The 25337-nt window shown below is 46.2% G+C and overlaps 1 protein-coding gene across 2 annotated transcripts in view; it reads right to left on the minus strand.

Moving 5' to 3' along the window:
- Nucleotides 1–25337, minus strand: part of chchd3a (coiled-coil-helix-coiled-coil-helix domain containing 3a) — a 92219-nt gene that overhangs the window by 5473 nt on the left and 61409 nt on the right. For both annotated transcript variants that reach the window (XM_080022079.1, XM_080022078.1), the window contains exon 7: nucleotides 17471–17541. In XM_080022079.1, coding sequence (XP_079878205.1) covers nucleotides 17471–17541 — 71 coding nt within the window. The remainder of the gene's footprint in view (nucleotides 1–17470; nucleotides 17542–25337) is intronic.

A 25337-nucleotide genomic window follows, 5' to 3' on the forward strand; every position in this document is an offset into this window, starting at 1 on the left:
AAAAACAAAAACAATCATAACATTAGTGTTTCATTAAATTTTTAACATGTTAATCTTCACAAATACTGAAAAAATGTTTTGCAGTATGTTAAAGATAAGCAATTGGTCAACTTGACACAAAAAGCAATAAGTGCTTTTAATGTTTTTCAGTTCATTTTACTTGTTCGGTAAAATCCAGTCCGTCTTGGGCTTGAACAAGTGCATTGAAATCTGTCTGAATGTCTGAGGATATGGATATGCGAAGGACAGCTGAGAGGTGATCATCAGTGAAAGAGGATCTGTACCTGGATTTGTTGAACTTGTCTGCTCACATACGTATGTAGATCCAAAGAGGACTAGAATCTTCTGAGCATGCCTCCTCCTGTGTGGGAAGTTCTCCTCTTTGAAGGAAGAGTTCAAATCAAGCAGTGAGACTGATCTAAAGTGCTCTGCCAGAAATGTGTCAGTCTGCGGGTCAATGAGTTCCATCTGAACATCACTGGGTGCATTACCCACACTGCAGGTGAAGGGAGAAGGAACCATGTGCATTTCACTCTCAACTGTTTTGAAAGTCTTGAAATCACCTTGAAAACTCACAACGCAGTGCTTCTAACATGGATGAGTCCTGTGGAGGTGATCGGCTGATGGTGTGGCTTCCTTCAGTGTTGGCAAGTGGGTGAGAATGTTGTCCTCCATTTGGCTTGAGAGAAGCTGCAACTTCCTCATGAAAGCCTTCACTGTGCTGTACATTTCATCCACAAAAAGGCCCTTGCATTGCAGTTTGACATTTAGTTCATTCATTAGTGCAGTCACATCGACAGCAAAACCAAGGTCTGCCATCCAGTCTGCGTCTGAAAGCTGTGGGATGGAATTTCCTTTCTTTACACAGAACTTGTGAATCTCTTCTCTCAGGTCCCAGACACTTTTCAGCACTGTGCCCAGGCTGAGCCACCTGACAGCTGTGTGGTAGCATATGTCACCAGGTTCAGTCTCATTTTCCTCCAAAAGCCATCAAACTGTCTGTGATTCAATGCTCTTGCCCTGATGAAGTTAACTTTTTTAGTTACAACGTCAACAACATGGTTATTATCAACACTGACTTACACAACACTTCCTGATGAACAATGCAAAAATGTCAATATCGACTCAGGGTTCATTTCTGTCATTTTATCCTGCATTCTCTTCATCCCCGTCAGATTTGGACAACCATCCGTTGTCACACCTGCCGGCTTGTCCCATTTCAGTCCCAACTTGTCCAAACATGCATTTACTACCGTGAACAAATCCCTCCCAGTTGTTGTCCCTTTCATTGACTGCATGGCTGCCAGCTCCTCCGTGATTTCAAAGTTTGTAGTTATCCCACGTAAGACGATGAGCAGCTGGGCGGCGTCACGTACATCGCATTTCGTCGGGAGAGGGGCACGTTCTCAAATGCTCCCTTTTTCTACGGGCATTATTAGTGCTGTAGAGTCCAACAAACACTCCTTAATAAACTCTCCGTCAGAAAACATTTTACTTTTTCTAGCGATTCTGTGGGATATGACATAACTTTTCTTGACAGCTGCATCTCTGGATGTGCAAAGTTTAGTAAAAAGTCCTTGTTGGTTTTGCAGCTCAGCCGGCAAAGCTTCAGACTCCCTTGCGCGCTCTTGATCAGACAAGTTTTTGTATTTCTCCTCGTGTTTGGTCTCGTAGTGGCGATTTAAATAGTAATCCTTGAACACAGCGACCGGTGTACCACAAACTAAGCACATGGCTTTACCTTTGACTTGTGTGAATAAATATTTAGCAGTCCATGTCTTAGTGAAAAACTCGGCATTTGGAATCAATTTTTCTTTTGTTAGCGTGAGCTGACATTTTGAGGGCTAGCTGGCCAGCATCACTTGTAACTGTTCACCCACGCATGCGCACCCTTATGTAAATTAAAAAAAAAACGGCACGCTTTTCAAAATAAAAGCAACACAGTTGTATTGCGTGCACAGCATAAATACTTTATCAGTTATGTTCTAATTTACGATTGCCCTCACGCGGGCCGGACAGGGACGCCCGAAGGGCTGGATTTGGCCCCTGGGCCGTAAAATGCCCAGGTCTGATGTAGAAGAAAACGTGATTCATCAGACCAAGTCACCTTGTTCCATTGATCCATGGTCCAGTTCCGACGCTCATGTGCCCATTGTAGGCGCTCTCGGCTAAAGATGGGTCAGCATGGGCACCCTGACCGGTCTGCGGCTACACAGCCCCATACGCAGCAAGCTGTGATGCACTGTGTGTACAGACACATTTCTATCATAGCAGCATTAACTTTTTCACCAATTTGTGCTACAGAAGATCTTCTGTGGGATCGAACCAGACGGGCTGGACTTCGTTCCCCACAGGCATCAATGAACCCATGGGCGCCCATGAACCGGTTGTCCTTCCTTGGACCACTCTTGGTAGGTACTAGCCACTGCATGCCGGGAACACCCCACAAGACCTGTAGTTTTGGAGATGCTCTGACCCAGTCGTCTAGCATCACAATTTGTCCGTTGTCAAAGTGGCTCAGATCCTTACACTTGCCCATTTTCCTGCTTCCAACACATCAACTTAAAGGAATGACTGTTCACTTGCTGCCTAATATATCCAACCCCTTGACAGGTGCCACTGTAACAAGATGAACCATTATATTCACTTCACTTGTCAGTGGTTTTAATGTTGTGGCTGATCGGTGTATGATTCAGAACAGTGACTCAACGGTTGACCCAGAACTATGTTTGTAGTGTTCCAACATAGGATTGTGACCGCGGGCTTACACCAGAAGCCATGTTATCACTTATGTACGCTCAATCACCAAAGAGCTGACGCTTCCAGCTCACACCAACTCATCGCTTCATACGCACAGAGCTGCATTCATTTATTTAGCAAAATATATTTATTTTTTAGTGACACGGTATTCTTTTATATTTATTTATATTTGTTTATATAATATAATATCGGCAACATTACGCACAGCTCCTGTTCCTCGCTTTCTTTCTCTCTTGCAGTCTTCAACTTTTGATAAAAAATAACAATCACAAAACATTGCAACCTTCTTTCTCTCACTTTAAGGATGTATGCGAGTGTGAAAATGTACATACAGTACTCTCAAAATGTAGATACGACCAGAGCCGGGACCTCCCTCTCTGTCTTTAAGAAGCACTTGAAGACCCAGCTCTTCAGAGAGTACCTCCTCTCCAAACTTACAATTACTTAGCACTACTTAGCAGTATTTATTGTTACACTAATGTCTCTGTCGCAATGTAGCTTGAATGTTATTCTCCCTTGTAAGGCGCTTTGGATCAAAGCGTCTGCTAAATGACTAACTGTAAATGTAAGTGTAAATGTAGATATAATATATAATTATAATATAACATAGTTATCCATTATATTTATTTATATATGTAATTTTTTTTATATATGTTTGTATTTATTTATATTATATATTGTCCTTCCTAAAAAATATGTTTGAGTGTGATTTGTGCGACATGAGGTCATACTGTAGATGGAAAATGTTTTCAATCAAACTATATGGAAATAGAGGGACAGTCTTAACAGAGATCAAACTTGGACTTTCACTTTTTTTACTTCAGTGCGTCATGTGATAAAATTCACTAGGGATCCAAACTATCTCCCAAATCTTCTTCCACCCATTGTTTTTAAAAAGATATTACGTCGCCGCAAATGAACAGTCACGTCGCAAAGCACAGGGAAACCGGCTCCTGCAACAGTCCGCTTCTCCTCCATTTTGGGAACAAAAGTTTTTTAGGGGACGGACCAGCAGAAAATGCATTATTTCGCATTTGCCTTGCAGCTAATAAGCATGAAGTTGAAATCCATTCAACTTCCTCCTGTCGACTTTTGAAATGAACGACTTCCAGCGGCTTTGCCGCCGCATTTTCTGGGCCATTGTCTAACTACACAAACCTTCGCACTCCTCTTACTTTTCTAGGCCTAGAAGTCCTATTTTCCACTGCTGCAATTATCATTCCAGACCCATAACCTGGTAACGGAGCTGCTGCATCTGCTGGGCGCAGGTCAAAAGGGAGATCAATCCGAGTCGGCCCGTGTCGATGTCTGTTGGGATTCCTGAACACGTCAACTGGGAGGACGGCAGCTGCTCTGAAATATGACAATCTGGACAATCACTGTCCTCACGTCACTCCTCCAAAAAAGCCTCCTTCCCGAGAAATCGGGGGGTGTTTTGGGGCTGTGTGATCAAAAGTATGCAAGGAGAAGGAAGCTCGGGCTAATGAATGATTGATCAAGAGCAAACAAGAAAAGAAAAACCGAAAAAGGGGGGCTAAATGTGAAAAGCTGTCCTTTAAGCCTCAACAAACAAAAGCCCTCCAGTGTCGGGCCAAATGAGATGACAATGCTGACTCCAAAGTTCAAAATTATTGCCAAGACAACTCTAACCTTTTGATTTATAAGACCTTTTTGTCTAGAGCCTAACCATGGAAGCAATCTTCAACAAGCCTCTGAAAGCCTCACCGAAAGGCATATTGATTATTCTACTGGGTGCTAGTGAATCAATATTGATCCAGAATGCCTCCCTCAACAATGCACACACCAATTAGCTGTCACCTTGGGTTGGCCTAAGTGGCTATTTCAGTCTCACAGCATCCATGAAGTAGTTGTAGACTCTGAATGCTAATCTGGCTATCTGACACCCTTCACTGGCCAAGCGTGCTAGAGTATGTCCTCAAGATCTGCATTTGGCATAGTGCGGCAATGCTCACGGGTGTCACATGCAGATGCTGCCCGAATGCGAGTGCATTAAATTGGGGATCTCAGATTTCTTCGATTCAGAAAATCTTAGCAAGGGGATTTTTCTTTCTTTCGAACCGGCAGATGGGATTTTCCCAGCGCGAAATGCTGTTGTCAGTCTTTTAACACACACCATAAAAATCTATAGAGATGACACTTGCACATGCTAGGGCCATTATGTTAATGGAATTGTCATTCTTTAGTTCACACCAGTGGTCAGGTCATTGAGTCGGAAGCATCAGTGTGTGTGTGTGTGTGTGTGTGTGTGTGTGTGTGTGTAAATATAAGTGCAAGAGCGCCAGAGAGATTCTGCCCCGGTCAGCAACTATGGAAACCTCCCAGGGATACTGTGGGTGCAGCTGAGCTCCTCTAGTCCCAATCAGATGTTTGATTTGCCCCTGGAGTGAAAAATCATCGCCCTGTTGGATATAAAGCAGAGGGATTGGCAGCATGGGTCATTACCCAGAGTTCAATGCAGCAGGAAGCTGGTGCAGGGGTAAGATGCATGCGTGCATCACCATGTGGTCTTAGTGGTTAGTCAATCGAGATCCCAGGTAAAAGTCATGGGTCAGGGACTAGTTGTGTGCATATGAGAAGCGCATTAGCCAACATACAAATTAAGCATTGAAGTGCCAAGTTACACCATTACTGGTGTAAACAACCATAGAATGGTAACCTTTGAGCATTCCAGGGTGCGAAGGGTGAAATACAGGACTCGTAAATGTGTGAGATATTGTTCACTAAAATTAGACTCTGTTCAAACAATCAAAAGCCATTGTCGGTTATACCTTGCCCATAGGCCTGGGTAGTGCCTATAGAGTAGGGGTATCAAGATTCTCCAAATCCAGGATTTGATTTTCATTTAACATTGGATGTTAAGGTCAGGATCGGATTGGATTTTCGATTGGAACATAATTAATTTTATTTCAGCACTGAGGGCTATGCCATTGTTAAGCCCCCTTTCATAGTTCCCTGCGAATTACAGGGATAATCTTTCAGGCGTTGCTAGCGAGTTACACTATTCACACATGCAGCTACATTCAGGAACATTTCTGCGTTGCCCCTTTTCACACATGCTATGATAATGCCGGAATAGATGGGGGAAGGGACAGATCCAGCAGAAGTCACCCGGTGCTGTGCCGGTCTGCATCCCCGACGCCGGAGAGCGTCAGATGGAGCAGCAGCGCACGGAGCGACAAACGGACAAAGCTCATTCACTTGCGCACACAGAGAGAATGTATGTGGACGTAGCGTGCAAATAAAAACAAACATGCCCATGAAATAAATCTTGAAACAAATAAATGATGCAATGAATATATAAATAAATGTAAATATATAAATGAGGAAATATAGCTCGGGCGCAGGCGTTTGTGCGCCCGAGCTCCAGCCGAGGCGGAGAGGGGGATCTTTCATTGCGATTCATGGGATCTTGCGTCAATTTCATTGCACCGCAGGGTTTCGTGAGACCCTCCGAATCTTATGCCATTGTTGCCATTTTTTAAGCACACAAAGGGAGAAAGCAAAACTGCAGGTGCACACTCGTTACCCGCTCCCACTTGGAAAACAGCTCCGTTCGTTTTTTATTTTAATTTGAACGTTTTAAATAGGCTATTTTGGAAAACAGTAACATTGTGAGAACTTTTTGAATTTGCCGTTAGAAAAAGGTTTCCGATTTTACTGTTGTCACGGAGACAGTCGGTAGTTTAGTTGGCCCATTTTAACATCCCTACTTTGTACATGTTTTTTAAATAGCATCAATGGACTGTTAATCAAAATAAAAAAAGACTGTAATTAAAAGAAAGATTTCGGGGGATAGTGCCCTCCTCGAGATCCGCCGGCGGGAGGGTGCGCTGTGCGTTGAGGGATGGAGCAGCGGACCCCTCGGCGGAGCTGACCGCACCTCGCCCAACTCCGAACCAAATTTCTTGAAAGTCAGAGCCGCAGTCGACTCCGCGGAGGGGCCCACAACCCCCAGAGCACGCTGCATTTGTTTACCGGCACATCCTGACCGCCCCAATATGGCGACCATGTCGGACAATATTACCCACAAAAACACAAGGAACATCGCAAACCTGCTTGTGATTTCGGAGTTTGAAATCGAATCCCCACCTCGGATCGGAATCGTGAGCCCCCATCTGGCAAGTGAATCGAATTTCATGATATCTGCCATTACCTTTGAACAGCGATTGGAACATTATGCTGTGTGAGCAAAGGAGATGTTCCCCCGTGTGAAACCACCGGGGACAAATCCAGTCATTTGCCTGAAGGCATGACAAGGCCATTGCTCTGCGTCAGGATATTGAACGATGACAGCGTTGCGTGCAGATATCACTGCCGCTTCCTTCCTATGGATCCCGAGGTTCATCCATTTTGCAGCCTATAGGCATCTAAAGGGACGCTAAGAGCCACACACACACACCCACTAATTACTTTCTTAAGCGCTTGCATTAATGCCAGGTGCATCATGCTGATACAAACCACAGTGTTTGTCATCAGTAATGGCCTCAGAGAGAAACAGAGACAAACAGAGAATAGACGGACGAACAGAAAGTGAGAGAGGGAAACGACAAGAGAGAGGGCCAGACGGGGGGGACGGTCGAAGGGGGCGTTTCACGATGAGGAGGAGCTATTCCCTGATACGGAGTCTTTTCCCTCATCCCATGGATCCCACTGTGGGGAAGGGGGCTCCGACTGTGGCTGAGTTAATCACAGAGACAATAACACTGTCACACACACTCAGAGGCAGCACGCCGTGTCTTCCATCATCCATCATTAAGATTAACATTAAGTTCTCATCACAAACCAAATGTACGATGGCTGATGGGGATAGGCTCTCCACCTCCCCTCGTTTCTCATGCCCCCATTGCCTGCCTGCCTGCCTGCCAGCCTTAATTTTACATGAGGTGTATATCTGTCTGCTATAAAGTATGGTGCCACAGCATAGATACTGCAGCCCGAAGCGCAAATCGGCAAGAGGGGTAAACCTCCTAAAAGTGGTTCTATCCACTCGGTGGGCCAGAAAAACATTTTTTTTAAGACAGCTTTCACCGGATTTGTGATCAGATTGGTGTAGGTTACACACACGTAATTTATCCTGTTTCAAGACAACACTGTAAAATTGCTTCTGTCGTGGAACTATAACCGATGACATGCAGTGTGGAAACAAGATGAAGAGAAGGACTTTGTTTACATAGACAAATGGAACACAGGGGACAAAGTGCATTACACCACATACTGAATATACCATACATTTTTCTACTGCAAGACCATGCTGTACTTATCAGGGCTAAGACATTCACACACACCATTTTGTTAATAAACATTCCTATACCCTGCAGTAGTGAAACAGACTCTATACTATTAATCCATTTGGCCGGGATACAAATACGACACAATTCCATAACATTTCGGTCTAATTCTTGAAAAAACTTTTTTTTTTTAAATAAAGATCATATCAAACCGTCTCATTCACATGGGTGGAAGCATAGTGTGAATAAAACATTATCTTTATACCATGGGTTTCATATTCACAATGGCATACATTCCAGACTAGTATTTTATTGCCACTATATCGTGTAAAAATAGAAAATAATTATCATATTGGGCCTGTCAAACTTTCCAACATTATCAATCCAATTCTAATTATATTAAATAAAAAAATACTTCCTTTGAAATAACAGGGGTGGTTCACAATAAGGCGCAAAATTGAGGATTAGTGTGTGTGGGGTTAGCGCTTAGGGGGAGGTTTGGGTGACTGAGAAAGTGTCCCCATTAAGCACGGGGCTTTGTTGTTTTATTCAACTACAATAAATACATCTAATATAAAAACACAAAGTTATTTTTGGTTTTGTTTTCGAAAAACAGGGAAGATCGTGGAGATCGGCAGCGCAGCGTCACTGCTATTTTTATTAGATTTTTTTTTTTTTTTTTTTTTTTTACGTTTAAAATACAGGACATTTGGGGGGGGGGGGGGTGACAGTGGGAGAGAAGCGTAAAATACGGGAGAATCCCGGGAAAAACGAGAGAGTTGACAGCCATGCCCCCCGACTCTCTTTTTCTCCCTTTTCCAGTGTGTCCAACCCCCAGAGGCTCATGGGATATTTAATAAAACCTCAGAAGCACACATCAAAACAAAGTGAGACATCTCACCAGATTTGGAGGTATGTGCGTGCGTGTGCACGTGTGTGTGTGTGTGTGTGTGTGTGTGTGTGTGTGTGTGTATGTGTGTGTGTGTGTGTGTGCGTCAGTACATGCATGGGTATTTGTGCCCTGCACTCTGGGGGACAATAAATCTCAGCAGTCATATACAGGGGTCTCGTGTCGCTCTACCAGTAGCAGTAAAGGTCTCTACACCAAAAACCCCCTCCTCTTTTCTGCCCTACCATCGCTTCTCTTTCTTTTTTTCCCCTATTCTCCTCTCTCCCTCCTCCTCGTCTCCTACCACCACCACCACGACCACCACCGCCACCCCTCAGACTCCCTCCCTGTCTCCTCCGGTCCCCTGCGACTTGATCCATAGATATGGCTGGGAATGCGGCGAAGGAGTGAGGATGATTCACATATATTTATATATATCTACGGCATAGTTTCGGGGCTCTGCCTCATAAATCACACACACACTCACACGCAGGCAAAGAGAGATAGAGGGAGAAAGACAGAAAGAGGGAAGGGGAACAGATATGACAGAGGGAGAGGGCTGCCGCATTGAGATGAGATGCTTTATCAGAGGAACGGAGATAGAAACGGCCTCGCACACGCATGCGTGCGAGCATGTTAAGATAGTGCGAGGGCGCATGTGTAGACACGTCTGCGAAACGGAAGCCAGAGGAAGGGAGAGGAGTGGAGGGAGCGGGAGAATGAGCGGATAATGAAGAGGAAAGCAGTGCGAGGAGGCGAAGGAGGAGAGGCGGATTTGATATGCACTCCTGCCGGAGGAGAGGGGACGGAGTGTGTCCCATTTAACATGTAACAAAGCAGGACAGATCACCCGCTCGCCACACCTCCCCTTCTCCCTCCCGCGCTCCCTCTCCCTCTCTTTCCTCCCGTCCTTTTTCTCCCCGTCTGTTGCCAGCTCCTCAAGGTGTCCCCAGATCAGCTATTACAGACCCGTTCCGGCAAACAACTCAGCATGTCTCAAACGGGAGGGGACGCCGGCTGGTGGGTTATTGGCCACTCCGGCCGTAAGACAGGGAAGAATTGAGAATGATGCTGGGATCTGCATACTATATGCATGCGATGTAGATTGAATATCGCTCCCGTTTGCCCAAACAAACATAGTATCGACTATGAGCTCCATAGTATTGCGCTCTGAAATGATATCCATACATCTCTGTTAAGAACACACCGTGATTCAATAGTGTGCGGACACATCTGGCAGAGTGTATGTTCATCCGTCTCAATTCCAGTTCAAAGACTACTATAGAACGAAAAACCAAATATCCAAAGATGAAACATAGACACACACACAGAATCTGCGACATTGACAGTATGGATTATCCCGTCACGCTCGAAATTGAGTTCTCAATCGCCAGGTTGTCTATTTATCATCATTTGGTTCCACTTACTGGTTAATAGGGTTAAGGGTTGGACGCGGTTCCTCCTTAAAAAGCCCTCATGTTCTCTCTAGTTAAGGCGGGTGTCAGGACCGCGGGGGGCAAATAAATACAAATGATCCAGTTAGGGAGAGAAATGGCATGCACTCCGCATCTTAAGAAGAAGACCTGAGTGACCCCCCGCCGTGAAATCCATCAGCATACATAAAAAGATGGAGGAGGAGTGTACGGAGAGACAAATACATTTAAGAAAAAAAAAGTGGGGGGGGGGAGATAAGAAGAGGAAAAGAGAACGCACGAAAGCAAGCGATCGAGACTGACAGATGACGAGAAAGACTAAGTGAGCAAGCTAGAAAGCTAGAAAAACAAAGATGGACGACGCCGGTCTAAAGTTTACAGCAGGGAAGACAAAGAGGGATGAGAGGGGAATAAATGAAAAGATAGCTAGAATGTGTTGTGTGTGTGTGTGTGTGTGTGTGTGTGTGTGTGTGTGTGTGTGTGTGTGTGTGTGTGTGTGTGTGTGTGTGTGTGTGTGTGTGTGTGTGTGCGTGCGTGCATGTCCTTGTTGACCCCTCTTCACACAAACTCACAAGAGACTGCTCTCACAGAGGCGCTCACATGGGAGAGGACAATGAAAATATATTGCTTAAAACACAGCTGCAAGCTCTATGTCTGTCTGTGTGCTTTCCTATTTCACAGGGCCTGCACAGTATCAAGAGGTTTCCAAAACTCTTGACTGGCAAATGGGCCGCGGGCACTTTTAATGTGGCGAGCTGAAAATATGGTGTGTATGGTGCTGTACCATACCGTGAAGTGAAACTCTGGTACTTTTGAACCTAAACCCAGTGATTGGCATCGGAATCTTTTCAATTTCACCCAGCAATAATAAAATAGGTTCAGCGGACTACCACACACACACCATTGCGCTACCTATTGCAGTCGGCTATTCTCTCAATACTGGATCAAGAGGGTTGAGGAAAATAGGGTTTACGTAAAAAAAAAAAAACCAGTTTTCATCATGCATCATCCGGTGTATATGGGTCGATAAGCCACAAATACGTCAAACGTAAAACACAACATACTGAAAACCTTCATGCGGTCTTTTGGAATGTATTTAAGTCAGCCATCCATCCGCTAAAAGGCTTTGTGCATGTTTATGCCGGTGCTCGTGTGCACATGTATAATATGTCCCTCGATGTGTGTGTCCGCCCTTTTTTTATAGCGGGCTGTTAAAGCCAAGACAGAGCTTTTAAATCGGCTATTGACTTCTGGCTGCGGAGCGATCCACCGTCTTGTCCCCGGGTCCAAGTTGCCTGGATACGGCTGCGAGCCCGCCCTCACCTCGCAGGAGGGTCAACGCGCCTCTCCCCTGCCTCTCGGAGCGGAGAGGCAGCTGAGCACCGTGCGCTCTTGCTACCGTGGTGCACATCATTAATAACCCGGTGTAATAAACGGTGCGGATATAAATATGAAAGAACCACAGCTTTCTCGGGGATAATATGCTTGTTGTTGCCGAGGGGAGATGGACGCTTATAAGCGGTCGACGGAGAGAGTGGGATTGACCGAGGGAAAGAGAAGATGATGGCTCCGCATGAGCTTTGGAACGAGCAGGTAAAGAGCGGGAGTACGAACGACACTTAAAACACGCCAATCCGACCCAACAAGCGTGTGTTTGCCAGGTTGTATTTTCGTGCGTGATGGTGCGGGTGTCTCAACCTGATCCGGAGAACGAAAAAAAAGATTTATTCAACGTGTAATAATTCTGGTATTCCATCTACATCTTACTTCCATATGCTGCCTTCACGTAGATAGAGGTGCTCTGAATGTTTGATTGGAACCTGTAATACGCGCACGTGCACACGCACACACACACACACACACAAATTTATTTCCAGACCACCGTCGTAATGTCCGTTACAAAGGTGATCCGGCAACGCTGGTTGGTCCGTTCCATCCGCGGCTCCGGGGGGTGGGGGTGTGGGGGGTTCTGGGACCCCGTGTCGGAGTGAACGTCTCAAACAAAAGGAGCCCAAAGCCCCGGCAAAGGTTACCGGTGACAGCCGGCTTAGGACTCTCCTCCGCCGTTCTTTTACATAAATCTCCCATCTCTCGCTCGCCTCCGTTCTCGCAAGCTTGCCTTTTGAAAGCGAAACCCCCACTGGATCGCCACGCCCTTTAGAGGAAACCAGAGCGCAGAGGCATGTGTGTGCGCGCACATAAATGCATACTGTAGGAATACCTCCGGTAATACGGTCGAACATACATGTACTGTATTAAAGGTCACACGTCCAGGACTGCTCTGTGTGATATTGTGTCAAGAGTCAGATAAACAACCAGTGGTAAGACTGGCAGGATATAATTCAGCTGCAGAGATAGTCTTCATCTGCGCAGCCTATAAGGGGGTCTTATCGCCGGTCAGTGTCGCATGCAGGATAAATAAAGGCTTTGTTCCTGCATCTGTGAGATGGCAAGTGTTTATCTGCCATATTCTGGGATTACATCCTCTGCTGAACGCTATGCATGTACAGTATATGGAAAGCCCGGACACCAAAGGTCCAAAAAGGCCTTGAAACGCGGCTCTCCCGCTTTGTCTTCTGGAACTTGAACGGGCGACAGGATATCTTGAGGCAACAGCAGAGGGTTCCACTCGACACAACGTGTGTAAGAGATGTCGACCGTTTTCACTCGCTTTGAGGTGGTGGGGATGTGTTCTCAGCCAAGGGTGGTGTTCTTTTTTTGCTGAACGTTCATCCATATCCACAGTTTGCTGACCGCAAAGAGCCCCCCTGGCTTGCGCCGGTCAGTGCATTCTCGCCGGGAAAGGCGGACCCCGCCACCACCGGGTGGAAACGGCAAGTAGAGGAGCACATGCATGACGTGAACAACACCGAACGGCTGTTTCTTTACGGCCGCTGGCGAAAGTATCAAATATCGGATTGAAAGATATATATTTTATGGATAACCGCTTCAAGTTAAAAAGCCGCGCATCACATGGCTTTCCTGTCGGCTTGAACGGAATCCGACCGTTCCGCTCTGCCCGCTTCCATCACCGCGCCGCGTTCGCCCCAACGGCACTGCCGCGAACCCGACGCACTTGTTAATTGTTAACTCGAGAGACTGCGAGGAACTCCCAGCAGGCGAGGCGGGTCGCGTCTGGGGAGGCTGGAACCCCCACGTCTGGAACCGACAAGCGGCGCGGCTGTGGTTGCCTGTTGCTGCCTGACCCCAGTGACTTATATCATCACGTCTTACTCATCAGAATGTTCGGCTGAACAAAAGATAAACCTCTTCAGTGTCTGCGTGCCACAATATGTTGAGTATATTGAGCGGGTTCAACGAATAAAGTGGGCGATGAGTGTATATTTAAATTCTTCCCCATAATTCGGGTAACATTTCCAATAATCATGTCTGATTATCCACGTTGATTTTATATAACACAAATTATATTCACAATAATGGGCTCCACTAATGCATCGTGCTTAATTTAAATCGACTGAATTTGCAATGGTGAAAAAGCATGCACGTCTTTCTGTGAGTGAGTCGCTGTATGATTGTTTGTGTGTGTGTGTGTGTGTGTGTGTGTGTGTGTGTGTGTGTGTGTGTGTGTGTGTGTGTGTGTGTGTGTGTGTGTGTGTGTGCGCGTACATCTGTGTGTGCACGGGGCTGCCCGCGTGCACGGATGTAATGAGGTCACAGTGATGCAGTGGCGTTCCGGCTCGGTGAGCTCCATCATTCCCACAGAACTCTGGCGGGAATGCTGCAGGAGAGCGGCGGGGAGCAGCTGCACCGCACACCTACGATAACAACCGCCCGCCCGCCCGGCCGCACGCGCGCGCACACACACACACCTCCTTCCCACAAGGATCTGTTGCCAGAAATAGTTTTCCCTTGAATATATATTTTCAAATATACTGTTTAAATGGAAGTAAGATTAAACATCTACACTCGAATATACCTTAAGGAGAGGCCCAATTAAAGAGGTAGTGTGCACTCCAATGTTTTTTTGAGCTCTTAACCGAAACGTATGACCGTTCTCCAATGAAACACAGCAATCTTGGTCATAAGATTAATGTTTCTTCACAATTTTTTTTTTTTTTCCAATTAAATCCGCATTACTTAGTGTGGCTCAGCGCCGCCTACTGGTTGAAATCGGCGCAAAGCGCTCAGGGGGGATGCTGACGCAGATCAGCGCTTTTAATGGCTCTCTGCGCTACCGGACGACCATGCGTTATGACATATAAATAAAAATTAATTAAAGGCCAGATAAATAAAATATAACTGATGGATGTGATGCATTTGCAACGCCGACAAACTCACCCGATGGTGCCCCCCCCCCCTCCAGCATCTCCTCCATCCTGACTTTACTCGGCTTGTGTGTAATCACCTCTTCGCGACTATACCAATCAGCCCGAAAAGAGCACAACCTCTCTCTTTTCACAAGGGCCGACTTGAACCCATAGTGAGGGAATAAAGACCTAACGGATTAAAAAAGAAGACGTCTCCCATATTTCCTGAGCATTCCTAAGCATTACCCCACCACATTATCATATCAAACCCATGTTAATTCTATCAAGCATGGATAGGGCCCACTCTTCGCCATTTTATCTCTAGAGGCCATTTTCAATTTTGAGGAAATCAAAAGGCTGTGAGACAAAATATCTCCACTTATTATTCAAGCGAGGACAGATGCGATCTTATCGCTGATGGTTTTCTGTCATACGGACAGACAGCCAGGGAGAGGGAGAGAGAGAGAGAGAGAGAGAGAGAGAGAGAGAGAGAGAGGGAGAGAGAGAGGGAGAGAGAGAGGGAGAGAGAGAGGGAGAGAGAGAGGGGGGGGGGCAGAGAGAGGGTGAGAGAGCGAGGGAGGGAGAGAGACAGGGGGAGAGAGCGAGGGACAGGGAAAGAGGGAGGGGCGGACAGAGAGAGAGCAAGGCAGGAAGAGAGGGAGAAAGAGAGAGAAGGGAAGAGAGAGGGGAGGGAGGGGGAGGGAGGGAGAGAGAGAGAGACAAAGGGTGAGGGAGCGAGGGTGGGAGAGAGAGACAGAAGGGGAGAGAGAGGGAAGGGGAGGAGAAAGAGAGAGACAGAGGGTGAGAGAGCGAAGGGAGGGAGAGAGAGGGAATATCTACGGGGAACCATAGAGGAAAGGGAGGTCGTGATGTCAACAAGGTTAGGGTTAGGTATGGAAATTCCTGTGCCTCCAAAATTCTTAAGCGCACACACACACACACACACACACACACACACACACACACACACACACACACACACACACACACACACACACACACACACACACACACACACACACACACACACACACACACACACACACACACACCAGAAGGATAGATGGCAAGTTTGAAATCGAATGGGAATAAAACAGTGCACATCAACATAACACACACGGACACACCCACCGTAACCCAACTGCCAGCACCCAGACCCCTCTGAACCTCCCACAATTTCATTACAGCATATGCACACACACACACACACACACACACACACACACACAAACACACACACTCATACTCACACTCACACACGCACACACACACACACACATTTACCATTCTAATCCATTCACAACCCTTCTAATGCATCTCCCATAATCCAATCAACCAATCGCAGCTCTCGGTACAGTGATCTACGTCACATGACTGCCCGCACATTAGCCAGGCGTGCGCTAGCAGTTAGTGCTGTTGTGTTTCACTAATAGTATTCCAGGGTATTTCTTTCCCCTTTAATCTGATTTGGGAAGTCTCAGCTCTAGCTTTCTCCAGTCTAGCGCTAGGCCCCGGTGGGTTAGGCTAATCAGTTTCCAGCATTTCTGAGGGAGACAATGATCCCAGCGTTAGCGGCGGCTAATGACACGCTAACGCGATTACCCCGGCCTCCCCAGAGGAGACCCGGGAGCGCGGAGCCTCGTCCGACCCCACCTCCTGCGGCCTCCTCATCCACTTCCCCAACATTACAATGGAGCCTAATAGCCTCTTATTAAGAAGACAGATGGAACACGGACGGGCAGCGATTGGACGTCTACTTTGGTTACACGTACGTGTGGGCTAGCCTAATGTGCTACATCCATGACAGCTTATTTATTCCATGCGGCCTGGTCCCGGTAATAGGAACAATGGAATAGTGCTTCCCCGTGCTGCAAGCGGAGGAGCAGAGCACGTTGAGAGCTCGGGTGTCGTGTTCAAAGCTGTGTAGAGCACGGCGTCGACGATGCCAGGGTTAGGGGTTCGATTCCTGCCGGGCTCAGACCCGATGTATGTACGTCGTCACACTGTACAAAGTGTTGGGGATAAACAAAATCTCCTGAATGTTTCACATTTTATTCATATTATCCTGCAAATAATTAGCAAATATCCCTTTCTATTTGTTTTGTCTTTGTCTGGTGATTCAAGGTGACAGTGCCAGATAACGTATGTTATATTTTAATAATATTATGGATTTAGATTACGCACATTTGAGTATTTTCCGAGCTTATAGCGCTTGTGCGTAATCACCGGGTGTCATGACATTTTATTTATTTTTTGGGCGGGGTCTCCGTCCTCCCAGCCTGAATTGGAACAATATTTTGGCTATACCTTTTTTTTTTTTTTGCAGTTTTTAAAGTTGAAGTTTATTGAGGCCCGGCGCTTGATTTTCGTTTTCGTTGCCTCAGTATATTTCATTTATTGTTCTAACTTGGTGTGTTGTGCGTTTATTCGAATTGTATTTTATTAATTGTGTTTATTTTATACATTTAAGCCCTGAGCGGCTATTTTCAAGTTGTATCCCTAAGAGAGATGTGGCCCGTCATGAATAAACAGTTTCAATGACTCATTCATGATACTTTCTCATCTCTTCATTTTAGGCTTCGAATAGATCCCGTGATGAGTTAATGGTATGGGCTGATACTGCTTCCAGCGATTGGTGACCCAAAAACCGTGATCGGAGCTCCCAAATATGTCATGTATGTATTTCAGAGTTGTCCATGTTTTAAAATGGACCTTACACACATACGCAGAATGGTTGATATTGAATGAATATTACTTTCTTTTCTTTTTTTATTTGTGTCAAATTGTTATTTAATTTTGTTGAGGAGACACAATTTCAAAAAAGTGTCAAGTTTTAGGATGAAGCTTGCGCGGACTGGGACCCGGACTTACTTGAATTTGGCATTGACCTGGTCCGCCGCCTTGTGGTAGTTTTCCGTGGTGACCTTGTAGAACTGAGCACTCTGGAAGGAAAGAAGAAAGAGAGAAGGAATGAGAGGGAGAGAAAGAAAGAGAGGAAGAATGAGAGAGAGAGAGAGAGAAAGAAAGAAAGAAAGAAAGCGTCAGAATGAGAGAGAGAGAGAGAGAGAAAGAGAGCAGAATGAGAGAAAGAAAGAAAGAAAGTCAGAATGACAGAGAGAGAGAGAGAGAGAGAGAGAGAGAGAGAGAGAGAGGCAGCATGAGGGAGAAAGAGAGGCACAACGAGAAAGAGCGAGAGAGAATGAGAGCGAGAGAGAGAGAGAGAGAGGCAGAATGAGAGAGAGAGAGAGAGAGAGAGAGAGAGAGGCAGAATGAGAGAGAGAGAGAGAGAGAGAGAGAGAGGCAGAATGAGAGAGAGAGAGAGAGAGAGAGAGAGAGAGAGAGAGAGAGAGAGAGAGAAAGACAATGAGTCAGAGGCGGACACAACAATAAGCCTGCAGCGTCTTGAGGGCGGCAGATCAGTTCCCGTGTTCTTCACATCCGGGTCACATCAGGGCACCCTCCCAAACTCCAGTCAAACTTAACGGAGGGGTATGTCGAGGGCACAGTCCCAGTGATTTCCGAGATGGGTGTACCGTCGCCGCGCACGCGTGTGTGTGTGGTTGTGAGAGCCCGTGCGGGTGTTTGTAAGTGTTTCGCACCGCGCCGCATTCGCTGCGTCCAGGAGCGAGCGGGCACATGCATGCCTACGAAGCCGTGTCGGGCGCAGATTTATCGCTGAGAAAGAAAGTGCTGCGAACGTCCGTGTTTGATTTTGGGTGTGTACGTGCGTATTGAGCGTATTGCCTGCCTACTCCCTCGCAATGAACTGCTGTAATAACAGGCGGCCGCGCTGGAAGGTCGGCAGGCGGCGGGGCCCGCAACCCCGCGGAGCAGCAGTCAACCCCCTCCCGGTGACCCGCGGCAAACAAATCCGTCGCAGGACCACTCAACCTCAATTACCTCCTCAAACACGGCCGTATAACGCCGCCGCCGCGCGGTTTATGGCGCTCCGGGAAGCTGTGTCCCCCCCGGGCGCTCGGTGGCAGTTATGCACATTTTTGATCGATGGTTTTAGACGCCGTAAAGCGGGATGCGTCCGCTTGATTGAGGGCGGCGGCGTGAGGTTTAATCCGGGGGATGAAAGAAGATCATCTCGACAAACACTCAGACGGAGAGTTCTAGCGTGACATACATCGTTTTGTTTTTTTAATATTGCCATTTGATAATTGCCGCTCTACGCATAGTTCTCTGGTGGTGTTAGTCGGACACTACACGGGGTGATTGATTGAAGCATTCCGCCTCGATTGAAAACACCGACGAGCTCGACCGAACCTGCGAAGGTTTATCCTTTGTTCCGTCGTCTAAGTTGACTCAATGTTTTCCAATTCGGCCACGACATAAAAAGCTGTGACACTCAAAAAATAAAAAAAAGGGGGTGGCATCTCCAACAGATAACCATTTAAAAACATAATAAAGCGCCATTTAAAAAAAAACAGAAAACGAGGGTTTTTGACATGATCCGTGTCCCGAAACTGTGAGAAATAAGGCACATCGTCATGAATAATAACATTTGCTGAGCGCAGGCAGCTGTCGCTGCTGAGAAAATGTTGAAAGGTAGCGCGGTTCTATTCGTATGGGATGTGAAAAAAGTACATAGAAATAATACACAACACACCGAGCCACTTAATTAATCCTTCATTAACGATGCTCCGCTCTGGGTTTGATAAATCAAGAGCCTTTGGTATCCTGTCCTATCTGCTCCCCCTTAACACCGTACTAAGAAGGACATTAATCATAGTTCAGGGTAGATCAATAGGAATGAACAGAGCTGCTGAGGCGATCAATAGTGGTGCATTACAGAGCTGGAGGAAGATGAGACATGACAACGCCGACAGAGGGACGGACGGAGTCGAACGGGGCACCCAGAATTGTCCGAAAGACCTGTGGCGTTTTGCACGTCAAGTCACCGAAAAGTGTTTCCCCGCATTCACAGGCGGCCTGTGTACGCGCTGCGCTCAAAACGAAACGGCAAAAACTAGGGTGGGTGTATTTCAACAAAGTTGCATGAGAAGAAAACGTAAATCTTATTTTGGTTTGTTGTTTTTGGAGGTTCGAGGAAGGTGAGGGCCCTCCTGCGGTGGCGAGATCGAGCAATTAAAAAAAACGGGAGCGAGAGATAAAGAGGAGAGCGAGAGAGAAGAGAGGCAGAAATAGTTGAGTTGGTGTCTCTGTTTGGAATACTAAGTGCGAGGTAATAATACCTGCCTAAATGGCAGAGCCGGCACTAATCAGCGCTCTAATCCGCCTGGGAGCACAAAAGGCCATGTGTGACAGTGATTGCAGGACCGGCAAACGCGCACACACACACGGAAAAACACATTTAAAACACCACCGTTGCACATAAACACTCTCAGACACATTCATGGCAACCCCGCCGGTAAGACATGAATACTGATGCGGGCAGGGTGGGCGGGGGCGCACGGGCGCACGGGCACACGCGCACACGCACACGCACACACACACACACACACACACACACACAGATAGATACAATCACAGATAGAAACCCGCACAGCCGAGTAATTTGTGTGGCTGTTGTGTGTGATTACTGAGTGGTCTCCAATCGTGATTTCCTGCTTTCCCCCCACGCTGATTCAGAGAGTAGCCCCCAACCTCCTTTTAGGCGAGAGAAGACCGACCACTCAATTTGGCCGAAAGAAAAAAATAAATAAATAAATAAATAAAATGAAAAAATAAAATAAATCTATTTTGGGTGTTGCAAACACAAACACAACACAAACCGTAATCGAAATTTGAGCGACAAATGTTCTTTGATTAGTATCAAGCCAATCCTTCCCCTTGGACTGTTTTTGTCGTTGGGTGTTAATGTACAGTGAGGTGGTACTCCAAAATAATCCAACAGATGCTTTCCGCCATTTCTCCTCAATTTGCTGGAGTTGCACTGAATAGGTTGCGCTGAATAAGTGTTTAGCTCATTGGGAAGCAAACAAAAACACTGATAAATAAGGTCATTACGGCTAATGCGCACAACTGAGGATTTTTCTTTTTTTTAACAAATAATTGCCTTTGTAGATGTAGCCCTCCTCTTCCAAAAAAAAACAAAAAAACAACAACAACGGCTTATGAAAATAGGATTTCCGGGTGTACCAGACTGCAGCTGGATCACAGGGGGTGCATATACAGTATTTGAGGACGAGCCCTACACACGGTGTTCTGCTCGGCATAAAGCTGCATCGGCTCAGTCTCCTGATGTGAAAATGCACGAAACATACCGTACAGCTTCCAACACCTGTCCGTCCTTTACGGTCGGTCGGTTTATTGATACCCTCCCGCCCCCCTCTTCTCCCGTCTAAAGCGCGTTGACAAAACGCGGGCCCGCGTCTGAGTGCCTCCCGAGCCGACGTTGCTCCCTCCCTCACTGCTGGGAGCTTTTACCGAAATACCTTCCCTCCATCAGACACCGATGTACTGGATCAACAAGGTGTGTGAGCTGTGGAGCTGTGAGCTGAATTAGGTTTACTGTGAAGTAGACAGTGGTCTACAAACGAGCTTATAGAGAGCAGTGATTCTCAACGCGGGGTCCGGGGACACCCGGGGGTCCTTCGAGAGGCTCAGGGGGGGGGGTCCCCCTAGCATAATGATTAAAACTGTAGCCAAACTTCACAATTATTTCATTTACAAGACGTTAACACCATCAGAGACTGTACAATAATGACTGTTTTGATCCTCGTTCACTGTTATCTCCCCAACTACCCCGGCTCCCCGGCTCCTCCTTGTAGTCTGCTGATTTGTCCTTGAGCAAGACACTTAACCTAGATACTGCTCCTAGATACGTCAGATACTAGGATGGGTAAATGCGGAGAAACTGCAAATTTCCCCGTTGTGGGACTGATAAGGGTTTATAAAAAAATAATAATAATAAAAATAAAAATATATATAGTAGGGAGGTATAGAAGTTTAGACTAAATCATATCTAACAACAAAAATCCAGAGGAAAAAATCACATCAAATGCGGTCAAAATGAGAAAAAGGAAAAAGGTTGAGCATAACTGTTACAGAATATTACGGATATACAGTACATGCAATGAGTTCATGCGCAACATGAATTCTCTCAGTGAATCTTGTCCCTCGCGCTCTAAAACTGACTCAAGTTTTTACCCTTTAAATGAATTCTTCAAACCTCCACCGTGAATCAGCACTGCTATTTTAAGACCGAGCCACTTTGTTTTTTCCTTCTCACGATGAATGTCTGAAAGACGCAAATTGCTGTCGGGTTTCGGTTTTTTTTTTTGTGTTTTTTTTTCAGTATTCCAACCACAACACCAGCCGTCCTCTGTAAGCCTCTTGTCTCAGATGTGATTTGCCAGTGCTGCAGACCGTCAAGTCTTCACTACAGATTACTGCCTCGCTACTTATTAAACGGGCAGATTTCCACTGATCACCGTGCGCTAAGAGGGGGGACGGAGAGAGGAAGACGGATAGAGAGAGGACAACAGCGTGAGAGAGAAGAGAGGAGGGGAACAAACAGGAAAAAAAGGGGGAAAGGGGGAGGGAGGGAAGACAGTAAGTTGAGAGGCAACAAGAGAGGGAGGCAAAAATGGAAATAAAAGAGGAGAAAGAGAGAGAGAGAGAGAGAGATGCCATTATTGTTTTTTTTAATGTTCTTTTCCCCCTGTATTTCTTCCTCTCGGAGTGCTGTGCAACCCTTCTATGTGGTGGCAATTGCTGCTATGATTGTCTCCCATGGGAGAGCAGAGAAATCCAATTTTATCGATATACAATGCCAAAAGAAAGAGATAAAAAAAACTGTAAGGGGGGGGGAGAGAAAAAAATCAGCACTACAAAAGTGGAAGTAAGACACAAAAAATAAAACACAGCACAAAAAGTCTCAAATAGAGAAATGGGGAGAGAGAGAGAGACAGAGAGAGAGAGAGAGATGGGGAAGGCAGGGAGCGATGGAAAGAGACATTCGCAGGGAAGGGGGGAAAAAAGAAAAAGAGGGGGGGAAAAAACACAGGCAAGTTGATTGTTAAATATGAGATTGTTTTACAGCAGGGCAGGTATTGAGTGAAAATGTATATAGATATTGTTTTCAGGGGCTATTTGGTGGCCGAGGCCCCGACCAGAAGCAGCGGCGGGCCGGGCTGTCTGCGTGCCCTGGTGATGGCCTGTCACTGGAAGCCCCTCTGATGAATGGCCATTTTGGATTGGAACAGACGTGTAATATATATCAGACTTCTCTCTCTCTCTCTCCCCCCCTCTCTCCCTCTCCCTCTCTCTCTCTCTCTCTCTCTCTCTGTGTGTGAGAGAGGGATGCCCGGAGTGGCCTGAGGCACGAGGATGAACGAAGGGAGGGAGGGTGGAGAATTGGATGGGGGAAAGGAAAGGGAGGGACAAGTAAGGTGAAGAGGGAAGCGTTAAGAGTGATGGCATGAAAAAGGGCTGAAGAAAAGGGGGAAAAAAAACAAGTGAAAAAAGAGAGAGTGGAGAAGGGGAAGGAGTGCGGAGGGCTTGAAGAGGAGAAGAAATCGCTCAGGGGCCCCTGCAGATTCCCCGGCCATAAGCTGCACAACATGTTCGGTCAAACTGCGATCCTCAGTTCCATGACGGATCGCACACTTTCTGGCGTCTCTCGCTGAGACTGTGAATCTGGCAAAGCGATATGTGCTACGGGAGCTGGCTCGTGATTTAAAAGCTGCATTACGTGATATTTCTGCTAATGAAATTGAGTCAGAAGACTCCCCGTAATGAGAAGGATTGCTAAATACTGTCGATGACCCTGGCAATCATCTCCCTAATCTACTGCTTCATGTGCTTTGCAGCTAACTGCTGTCTTTTGGACGGTCCATCAGAGATAACTGGACAGCTAAGAGGTAGCTAACAGAGCGAACTGTCTTTTTTCCCCCCCTTGCTTTTAAACCGAGGAAAGCAGCTCAGAACTCCACTGTATTGTGGACTGTTGACTGTCTGTGTGCGAGTCAACCAGTGGCTGGTGAAGAGAGTCTAACATACGGTGAGCAGACATCCCGGCTTGTCCTGGACAGTCCCGGTTTCATGCTGTGTGTCCCGAGTCCCGAGATATCTGTAAAACACTAAATTGTCTCGGTTTTCTGCACAATTGTTTTCAGCGTTTAGATATGCTGCTTTCACACATGCTCTGCAACCCTGTAATTATCCAGACATTACCCTGAGGAGCTGTATGTGGGAACGCAAATGTCCGAATTAATTGTGTGGCTCTACGCGTAGCTGCTTCGTACTCCTTTCTGTTTTCCTTTATATTCCTTTCCACTCTTTCGGTTATATAACGTCCAAATACATGGAGTATCAACACCAAAAAGATAAGTCGGTAGCCTCCTCCACCATCTTGGGTGTGCTGTAACACTCTGCAGCATCGTTGCGTCACGTCCTGCCTCAGGAATCCCTTTAGCCAGGCTCTGCCCCTCGTCTAAACCAAACTCAGTATTTCCAAGTGGTCTAAACGCGTCTGACGCGGACAATCTCTGGTTGTAAGCGACATGTGTGAAAGCAGCTTTATATATATATATACACACACACACACAGACACACACACACACACACACACACACACACACACACACACACACACACACACACACACACACACACACACACACACACACACACACACACACACACACACACACACACACACACACACACAGTATATAATATATACAGGCAAGCAGAAAAGAGCACAAATCAGCTACAGTCTGTGCACAGAGATCCCACTAGAGAAGTGGGCATGCGAGTGGAAGTGGACGTCTTTGGCGCATGATAGAAACGCCATGAACACGCCCACTCGCTCGCTGTGAGATGTGTGCTTCCAGGGGTGTGCGTGTGTGTAGGCGCAAAGCCGATGCTTCCTATAGGGGACTCTCAGTCCTCAGTCACTATCTTAACCCCCCCCCTCACAACAGAGGGCCGGACGTGCGGTACACTTATGGGTCCTGTTTTGGGGGCTTCAAAATGTGGTCAAGCAAGTCAAACATCTTAAGTAACCAAAGATACTAGATCAACAGGGGGGGGGAAGTCATATAGTCATCAGAATTTACAATTTACATAAATTACAATAAAATGGTATTCCCTTCAGAGTGATTTTATAGATGATCAAAGATATTTTTCCGTTGTTCGTTGAGATGTGTTTAAAGAACAATAAATATTCATTATGCAATGCCACGCTCATACTGTAATCCATGCCAGGCGGCGTAGGACATGAGAAAACAAACCGCAACTTTACCAATTACAAAAGAGTCCACATTTAATAGCGATACTGCTTTTTAGAGCATTGATACAGCACAGAAAAGTATACAATACTAGAACCCACTACCACGGACAGGAAATCTGCAATCCAGAGTCGTTTACCAAGAAAAACGACGTACTTGTGTATGAATTATGTAGGTGAAAGTGCTTCTGGAAATATAATGCATTTATCATGTAAATCCGGGCCTATAAAATCAATAGGAAGCGTACGACAGCATTGTTGATTTCAAAGCTTCTCGTTGCTGCACTCGTATTTTCATACGTTTCCCTCTTTTCTTCTCTCTGTCCTCCTCCTTTTCTTATTATATACGCCCCTAAATTGCTGATGGTCGCTATGCTTTGGCATACCATCTCCGTGCTTGCCTTCCCTTGCTTTACGATTTAAAAAGAGTTTCTTGTTCCATATTTATGTCTCCATTTGACAGATTTACATTAGATTACATTTATCCATTTAGCAGACACTTTTGTCCAAAGTGACATACATCAACCATTGGAG

Source organism: Zeus faber (genome assembly GCF_960531495.2).
Source record: "Zeus faber genome assembly, chromosome: 21".
NCBI classification, from domain to species: Eukaryota; Metazoa; Chordata; class Actinopteri; order Zeiformes; family Zeidae; genus Zeus; species Zeus faber.